The 9,606-nt window shown below is 44.5% G+C and overlaps 1 protein-coding gene across 1 annotated transcript in view; it reads right to left on the bottom strand.

Annotated features, from left to right (window-relative positions):
* Positions 1-150: 150 nt before the first annotated feature.
* Positions 151-9,606, bottom strand: part of Trub1 (TruB pseudouridine synthase family member 1) — a 40,545-nt gene continuing 31,089 nt past the window's right edge. The window contains exons 5-8 of the mRNA XM_005352539.2: positions 5,565-5,637; positions 4,105-4,244; positions 1,703-1,759; positions 151-1,050 (exon numbers count right to left, since the gene is read on the bottom strand). Coding sequence (XP_005352596.1) covers positions 791-1,050; positions 1,703-1,759; positions 4,105-4,244; positions 5,565-5,637 — 530 coding nt within the window. The 3' untranslated portion in view covers positions 151-790. The remainder of the gene's footprint in view (positions 1,051-1,702; positions 1,760-4,104; positions 4,245-5,564; positions 5,638-9,606) is intronic.

Genomic DNA, 9,606 nt, shown 5'->3' with positions numbered 1-9,606 from the left:
CCCATGACACAGAATCACCTGAAGGAGCTGTGGGAGCTGAGGATGCTGGACCACTCTGCCCATGACACAGTATCACCTGAAGGAGTAAACCATACAAAAACCATGCCAGGGGTCCAGAGCTCCACCGAGAGGCACAGACACATACTGACGAGCAGGCAGGAGAGAATTTTAATCCAAGATACATTCTTTAGTTTATATTCTAAAAATCCACATTTTTAGAAATTTGATACGATGTGGGTGACCACAGAAATAGCTGCCCCAATACAGAGGTACAGGAGCTGAGTTCTGCTCTACATGGGAGACTACAGACATATTAAACTATTACATTTTGTTAGAGGTAGAACAGAGGTTTGTGCATTTGTGAATATTTATTAGGAAAATATATTCATTGTCAAGATCTGAGAAACACAGCCACAGAGGCCTACAGTCAATCAGCAGAGGGCTTCACAACAGCCGTGAGCTCTGCAAACAGAACAGTTCAATACTCAGCACTTCAAATATACTCAAGGAATCTGAGAGCAGTGGGAGCCCCTGGCAGTTCAAACAAAGCAAACGTGACATTCGGTACACTTGCTTCTGCGAGACTAACAGAACTGCTTGTTTTCCGTAATTAGAAAATTATTTACTTTTTCATACGAAAAAGACTAAGAAAAGATCAAATCCAGAAAGCTTATTTATCTGAATCCAATCACATTCATCACTGAGTGGCATTAAGACATCTTGCAAAGAAACGGCCACTCCTGGGTCAGGGTCCACACACCAACCAGGAAATGACCTTCCCAGGCCGGTCTCAGAGGGTCTTAATTGCATCCTCTTCTCTCTTTGTCTCGCTTAGAGTTATATATTCATAGCTTAAAACCTGGTCACTGGATTTCTCAGATTTCGGCTTTTTAAACGCCGACTCCTCTGGCAGAAGGGATGGGCAGTGCTGAAGGGCCTGTGTGATGTCATCGATGGTCCATCTGTCTTCAGGGAGGGCGTGCTCCTCCAGAGTAAATGGCCCCTGTTTGGTGCGGGTCAGCTCCCGCACGTTGGCACAGGAAGAGAGCTCTACAATACCCAAAGTGAAAACGTGAGGTGAGCTACGCAGTATTCACAGCCTGCAAACTTCCACACGGCAGAACGCTACCCGGACGCCAGGGTGACGGACCAACGCGAGAGTCCAGCGGCTGAGGTAAACCAGGGCTGAAGACTTACACCCGCTTTTCAAAACCACTTAGCACTTGAAGCAACCCCATGAGGTAAATATCCCCCCTTATTCTGCACACAGGACAATGTGACCTGTCCACTGTCACGTGACCAGGGAACAGAACAGGCAGAACCAGAACTTTCTGGGTGCTTCTAAGACTGTGGCTTCCAGGTTAAAGAAAAAAATGATCTGTATCGATGTAAATAATCTTTTTGTTCCTGAGCCCCGCTTTTAGTTAAGATGTTTTTTACTTGAAAAAAAAAGTTGTCTTTTTCATCCATTATCACTGTGTTCACTTTCTGCCCCTCGACGTGTTGCACGCCCTCCCCCATTACCAGCGCCTCGCTGCAGCTGCTGGGGCTTCTGAGTGCAGCCTATAAACCCACAGTGCATCTGAGCTAAAAGCAGCAACAGTTCAATTCCTCAGAAAAGCAAAAAACAGAAAATTCCCTCTCCCATCAAAAAGGAGCATTACTCTCTAAATGATAATTCATAATTCATTTTTCTGCTTACCTTTGCCAATGTCATTGACCAAGCTTCTGATGTAAAAGCCTCCTCCGCACTCAACATCTGGAATGTTAGCAGGGACACGGTAAAAGGCTGACCTCTGAGAGATCCACTTTACATAAAAATGATGCTCTTCAACACATGTAGAAACGCACTATGCAAACAATCGAGCCATAAAATATTTATGTGCTAACCCATAAATTATTCATCCAGCAGCATATGTGTGTGTGAGATTGAAAAGTCAGTGTGGTGCAGGCAGAAAGTCATGAACACATTTTAAATTAACTGGCAAGCCATACCATGTCAATACCTCAGCCTTGTTCACTTAATAGGTTTTAAATAGAAATCCCAGCTTTTCTATCACAAACTGTAGGTTTCTTAAGTATTTTCAGATTTTAAAACATTTGAAAAATTTAACTAAACACCCACCAAAAAAATCCCTTTGGCATTGAAAAGAACCACATTGGGGTGCTAAAAACCATAAAATAACCTAAAACCACACTGTGCTGTAAAGCTGACAGCGTCCCATCAGCGTGGCTGAACACGCTGGGCAGAAAGCAAGGCCTATGGGAAGCGACTGACCACACCCCGAGTGGAGTGGCTACACGCTCAGGGTACACATTATTTCTAGTTGTATCAATCAAATAAAGAGATCTGGAAGAATAATCGAAACTCAGCCCCTGGGGACTTTAATTCTTCCCTACAGCTCTCAGCTGGGGGCTACTGAGGCAAGATGAAGCAAAGCCTGGGACCACGCTGGAGGGCCAGCATTTCTGAGAGACACGATTCAGAAGGCGGCTGCTCACACCTGCCCTTCCACACTCTCCAGTCAGTGCCACGAGGCACTTCAGACTGACACGCAGCCAGGAAACGCCATCGTTCATGGCGTCTGTCTGCCCTGCCAAAGAGGGGGCTGCGCTTTCACAGAGTGAACGGTAAGTTTTTCTTCATTATTTGTCAAGCCGGTTAGAATCGGGAAGCGTGAGCGTAAGTAAGCCTGTTTTCTTACCGTGCCACCTCTGCAGGCACTTGCCAGGCCTGGAATAAGGACGCCAAGGAGAAGCAGGGACGGTGAGGGAAGGGAGCGCTGGAGAAACGCCGTCTCAAGGGATTCTAGCCACAATGACTGAAATTAGGGGCTGGATGGATTTCAAGGGGCCCGGGGACTAACAACCACATTTTAAAAACTATGTATACATTTTTTAAATTATATAAACAAGGGTTTTTTTTTTTTATTTTAAATCTACTTCAAATACAGATCACATGCTCAAATTGACAACCTGAACTCAAACTGTGAGCAGGTGTCCAACAACACTTCTGTCTCCCGTTTCCCCCGTATCTTACATTGTTGGTGCTAACGTGCAGGTCACAGAGAAGGGATGAACACAACCTTTTATCCCAAAACTAAACATGCTGTGCTTTAAAGGGGCAGATCAACATTTACTCTAAAATGAAATGCATAAAGTATGAATCAAAATGGAAGAAAAAGTATATGTAAGATAAAAATGAATTTATATTTATTTCGATTGTTACATGCGTGGGGAATTTATTTGCATGTATGTCTGAGTATCATGTGTGTATGGGGTACTCAAGGAGGTCAGAAGAGGTGTGGGAACCTCTGAGACTAAGAGTTACGGAAGGTTGAGAGTCACCATGTGGGTGCTGGGAACCAAACACAGGTCCTCTGGAAAAGCAGCCGGTGCTCTCAACCGCTGAGCCGTCTCTCCAGCCTCCAACTTTAAGATCTTGAAAACACACATTCCCTACCTACTTCTCTGAAGAGATATAAAGTATTTTACTCCCAAGTTTATAGTAAAATGACCACAAAACATCTGGAAATTAGCCCAGTTACATGTTTAAGAACCTCTATCGAGTCAGTTTTATTTACCTCATGAAATCAGACCATAAAATTTTCTTATAGTTAAAAATATTCCAAGACCAAAAGGATCCACTCTAGGTAAAAAGACCTGATGCGGGAGGTCCTTCTGTCTCTGTGTTGCTTTTATTGATTAATGAATAAAGAAACTGCCTTGGCCTGTTGATAGAGCAGAACTTAGGTAGGCGGAGAAAACTAAACTGAATGCTGGGAGGAAGAAGGCGGAGTCAGAGGGAGATGCCATGGAGCTGTAGGAGATAGACGTGCTGAAACTTTGCTGGTAGGTCACAACCTCATGGTGATGTGATGCACAGATTACTAGAAATGGGTTAAATTAAAATGTAAGGGTTAGCTAATAAGAAGTTAGAGCTAATTGGCCAAGCAGTGTTTTAATTAATACAGTTTCTGTGTGATTAATTCAGGTCTAAGCTAGCCGAGTGGCCAGGAACCAACAAACAGCTCTTCTCCAGCATTAGCCAACACAAAGTAAAGATACGTGCAAAGCAGATGATTCCGATGCTCTCCATCCTACCTAATGTGAAAAGCGGTGGCTGGAACCTCAGGAGGGAGATGCTGTAGACAGTCACTAGTCTGGCAGGTCTGGCCTCAACCGCTTCGCCTCTCTTCATTAACGTCGAAAGCCTTTGGCCATCCTTCTTCAGCGCAGAATAGCTTAGTGAGGAGAGTGAGTGAGAGAGGTGGTGGGGGCTGAGCAGGTAACTCCCAGAGGGGTGGAGGACGATGAGCATCTCCTTACACTGAAGACCCTTCCAAAGCTAGCCCTTTCTCCTGGTCTACTCCTGTCTCTGCGAAGGATATAAACAGTGGGCAGCACCCGTCTTCCTCCTCAGCTTTTCTGGAGATGACCCTGGCAGCTCCCTTTACTAGCCCCCAACCCAGAAGCAGCAGCTTCTCCCTGAAAAACGTCTCACAGTAAACAAAGCTTTGTGTTCTGAAGTCTTGTGACACCACAGACTCATGAATAACCACAGAAAATGCTAAGGCCGTCTACATAAATAAACATAGAGATTTAACTTAGTCTAACAAATGATTAAAACATTTTATGCAGATTTTGCTAAAAGTTTCAAAGTTTTATGTTTGAGAAAAATCTTGAAGAAACATATCTCCACGGATACAGTTCAATGTTCATGGCGAAAACAAAAGCAAAATTTCTAATACAGATAAAATCTAAATCCTAACGAACTGTCAGTGACGTATCCTGGTGTGGCCTACTAAGGCACACACAGATGTGACTAAGAGGGGCTGTGGCCGAGTGCTTCCCCTTCTGGTCACCTGCTCAAACTCTCAATACCAAGATGACGGCATTAGGAAGAGAGGCCTCTGAAGGGTGACCAGGTCATATAGCCCAGAGCCCTCAGGAAGAAGTTGTTGCCCCAGACAGATGCCTTCATCCCTCTGCCTCACCAGGGGCAGCATCTGGGAGAAGGTAGGCTCTCACTGGCGAACAATTCAGCAACACTTCAGGCTGGATGTAGCAAGACCACGGGTGCAGCCCTGAGTCTGTGGGGCTCTGTCACAGACACCCTAGTGCACCAAGATGCGTGGTAAGGCAGTTGATGCTCACGTTTTACAAAGTTACGACTTTTATCTGCTGGATATGCTGTCAGGACTCGGGGGGCGGGGGGGGGGAGCACACATTAGGACTCTGACACAGGCCTCTTGCTTTAACACAGTCCTTTGGCTGTAAATTTAGGGAAAGTGACATCTCTGGGTCTGCCACTGCCTGATATCTGCACACAGAGTTGGTGAGATGGGATGCAGAGGGACCAGGCTGTGCTAACACCCAGCACAGATCAAATGCACTTCTGTCTCAGGACCAAAGCTCTGCATCCAGGCTGAATCTGCTCATCTCTTTCTGATTATTTACAATGTCCAGATTAAAACAGAGCAAAAGAAAAGCCCACTTTATTCTAATTATTGATTGTAACCTATAGATGATAAATTAAACATAAATCCAGTAACTGAACTTACAGTGGGGGGACTTGCATTATATTCCCAGTGAACTTCTGCAGAACGCCTTCAATATCTTCTTGTGTTATTTTATCTGCCAAAAATCAATCAAGAAAAGATGGCATAGCCATGGAGGCAACAGCCACAACAGCTCTGAAAAATCATTACTATTACTTTTCAATAAAATACAGATTACAGGTGTTGGAAACACAGTTCCGTAGTTCAGCGCCTAGTTAACTCCTAGCACCCACATGGCAGTTTGCAAGTCTATGATTCAAATCCCAGTAGATCTGATGCCCTCTTCTGGCCTCAGAGGGCACCAGGTACAGTGTTGTACAGACAGACATAAGTAGGCGAAACACCTATATAAATAACTAAAAAAAAAACACAACATAAATTACAGTGTATGTCTTATAGGTCAAATGCTACCCTGTTGAAAGGAATAAAGTGCATATTCATGAGATGCAAAGCAAAATTTACGTTATCCTTTATAGAAACTTAATTTCCCTTAGTTCAAGTCTCACCCTAACCTAATTGTTCCCCACTTAAAAACAATGCGCCGTGACCACTGGAGACTCTGATGGCGCCTGTAGAGAATCCATGAAGGATATAAAATTAGCTGCAGACATGGCCTACAGTAATCAATACCAGGTGATCAAGGGCTCAACGTCTGAGCGTCTGTCACACACAGGGGACAGTGGCCACCGCTGCACCTTAAGTCTCACTTAAGTTAGAATTTAACTGCTCTATGCCACGAGATAAATTTCATACACATACTTTCAACTCGGTCTCCGAGCAGAGCTATTGATCTGTCTTCCCAGCCCTTCTCCGCCTGGGACTTCTCTCCACTTTTAAATGATCACTGTCAGTCAGCTCAAACGAACCAGAACAGAAAAGGGATGCACGCAGCAAGTGCTTTGGTAAGCTCACTAAGCATTTAAAGGCCGATTTTAGAAGATTTGTACAGATACAGACTTGTATCCAAAGCCTTTCACACGCCAGTAGTGTTCCCATGCTCCTTTGGTGCATCCCACAGAAGGGCACGGTGAGACAGCCGTTCAGGTTCAGTGCTCGGGGTGTCAATCTACAGACGATCAAGAATAAACCGCGGCTTGGAAATATTCTGTAGCTCATTTAGGTTACTGTCAGTGTTTTTATTAATCTGTAGACAATTTAAACTTTTTTGGTAAAATGTACATTGGATTTTATTTGACAAATATTAGACAGACATTATTGTGCTGAGTTGTTCCAATGCCACAACAACACTTTAAGGACACTGGGGAGCACTGCATAGACAGTCTCAGCCTTACTGTGACCTTGTGAGCTAACCACGAACAAAACTGGAACCTGTGAGACGTGGCCAGTGAAGAGCTACAACCTCTGCCGCAGCCTCCAACACCGCAGAGCGCAGACAAGCAGCCCCGTCCGGGCCACTGCACAGGGATGTGGCTAGAAGTCTGGCTGAGGACTCTCCCATGGGAAGGTTTTACTCCACTGTGACATGAGGAAAGAATCACAGTTGACACCTTAGTTGTGCTATTCTGAGCTTGCCAAATCTAGGTGGCCCATGCTACCACCAGGCTGGACTTGCTGAAGGAAACACCATGGCTGATAGACCTGGCCCAGTGCATTAACTTAGCCAGGCAGTTCTGACAAGACGGCTGTCCACTCCTGACACTCCTTTCCTGTGAACATGCTCACCTTTGCCCTGCTTTAGTGGCTTCCTTTCACAGATGCGCGCACACACACACACACACACACACACACACACACACACACACAAATATACACACATGAATGTACAATACACAGAGACATATACACACGTGGACATACACATACAAACGGACAACACACACAGATGTACAACACACACTCACACACAGATATGCACACATGGATGTATCCACACTCACACACATGGATGCACACACACACACAATACCAAGGCATGTTCCTTTTCATTCCACTTCTGTGTACCGTCTCCCTTTGACTACACAGCTCAGGCATCTGGGGTGCATGTGCTGTTCATCCCGGCTCACCAACAAATCCCGAGCTTTGAGGACAAAGACGGTTTTTCTTCTGAGATAACATACACTATTAAAAGGGCACTCAAGACGTTCTTGTTCTTGCTGAGATTTAATTGGCTCAGGGTGATATAATCTCCAGGTTGAAGGGCATTTAAAAGTCACTGGGCCACTCATTTATCCACTGTTAGGACCAGACAGCCCACTGAGCAGGCTATTCTGTAACAGAAGCCAGGCTGGTGGCACAGGGGAAGCAGGGAAACTGGCTGCATCTAAGGCTGGTCTTAGTACAGCAAAACAGCTGTCCCATGATTTAACTACGCTACTACCAGAAGATCTCGAACAGGTGAGTTCTCTGCGCCAAGGATGCAATATCACACACACGAACTATCACACACACGAACTACCACACACACGAACTATCACACACACGAACTATCACACACACACACGAACTATCACACACGAACTATATAACACACACGAACTATCACACACATGAACTATCACACACACAAACTATCACACACATGAACTATCACACACGAACTATATAACACACACGAACTATCACACACATAAACAGGCCGTGCAGTAGCCACTCGCTTACAACGCATGGATCCCCCCATGCACCCAACGCAGCTACTTACCTCAACTACAGAGCTCACAGAAGAATGACAGAGTTTAAAAAATTCATAATTTTCTAACTTCTTTATAAAAGAACATCTCAGAGATGTTACCAGTAAGTACTACCAAATATTAGAAAAAGAAGTAATTTCAGCTGGGTACAAATACTCAGGAAATGGAAAGGCCATTAAGAGACAAGAAGAGCAGGGCCGAGGGCAGAGCTCAGAGGCAGGGCCACTCTGAAGCCCAGGGTTCTCTCCAGCACCCAGCACCATCAAGATAAAACCGCATTTAAAAACAGTAACATCTTTTTTACATCAACCTAATTCATTTTTTCTTTTGTTTTTGGAGACAGAGTTCTTCTGTAGTTTTGGAACCTATTCTGGAACTAGCTCTTGTACATCAGGCTGGCCTCGAACACACAGAGATCTGCCTGCCTCTGCATCTGAGTGCTGGGGTTAAAGGTTTGGGCTACCACTGCACGGCAACATTGACCTAATTCTTAGGCCCAGTCAGAACCCTGAGAGGGTGAAGTTGGGGGCAGGGAAGAAAAACAAATACAAGGTAATCCCACTCACAAACACAGATGCAAAAACCCTAACTAAATATTCACCTATCAAATCCACCATGTATATATAATATATGCTGACCAAATTAAACCAGCTCCAGAAATGTGAAGTTAGTTTAACATTTAAATGTGGAGAAAACAGAATAAAAAAATCAGAGAAAAACTATGCTAATACTGTCCTCTGGACATGATATGGCTATCCCACTCATGAGTCTAGGGCAGCTGTGGTTACCTGCGCGAGACCAGGACAACTCACAACCCTCCCAAATTCACTCTCTGTTCATGATTCAAAAGCAAACTAAATTTCAGCAAAGGAAGGAAGGAAGGAAGGAAGGAAGGAAGGAAGGAAGGAAGGAAGGAAGGAAGGAAAAGAAAAGAAGAGGGGGAGGGGAGAGGGAGGGAGGATGAAGTTCTTTGATAAAATAGCTATTTTTAGGGGGTCTATAATAAACAAGGTGGGGAGATCTATCTTTCCTCCAAGATCACAGACCCTTTGGTGTTGAGACCAGGATGGACCAACTTTACTGAGCAGACAACGCATATTCCAGACAAACCCACACCTGCTAAGGTGTTGATTTGTGACATGCAGGATAATGGAGAAAGTGCAAGGCCAACTGGGCATCCACAAAGGGAAAAATGATGGATTGTATATGTACTGTCAGAGGCAAAGCAATAAAAATTTCTAGAATATAGAAAAGTATTTTTTGCTTAAAAAAACTGTGCATCCAGGAGACCACTTCCTACGTATAACCCCAGCAGCACAGACATTAAGGACCTCATTGAATAAATGGGACCTCCTGAGACTGAGAAGCTTCTGTAAAGCAAAGGACACTGTCACTAA

Source organism: Microtus ochrogaster, chromosome 8, assembly GCF_000317375.1.
Source record: "Microtus ochrogaster isolate Prairie Vole_2 chromosome 8, MicOch1.0, whole genome shotgun sequence".
Taxonomy (NCBI): domain Eukaryota; kingdom Metazoa; phylum Chordata; class Mammalia; order Rodentia; family Cricetidae; genus Microtus; species Microtus ochrogaster.
This window is presented reverse-complemented; position numbering and strand designations above follow the sequence as displayed.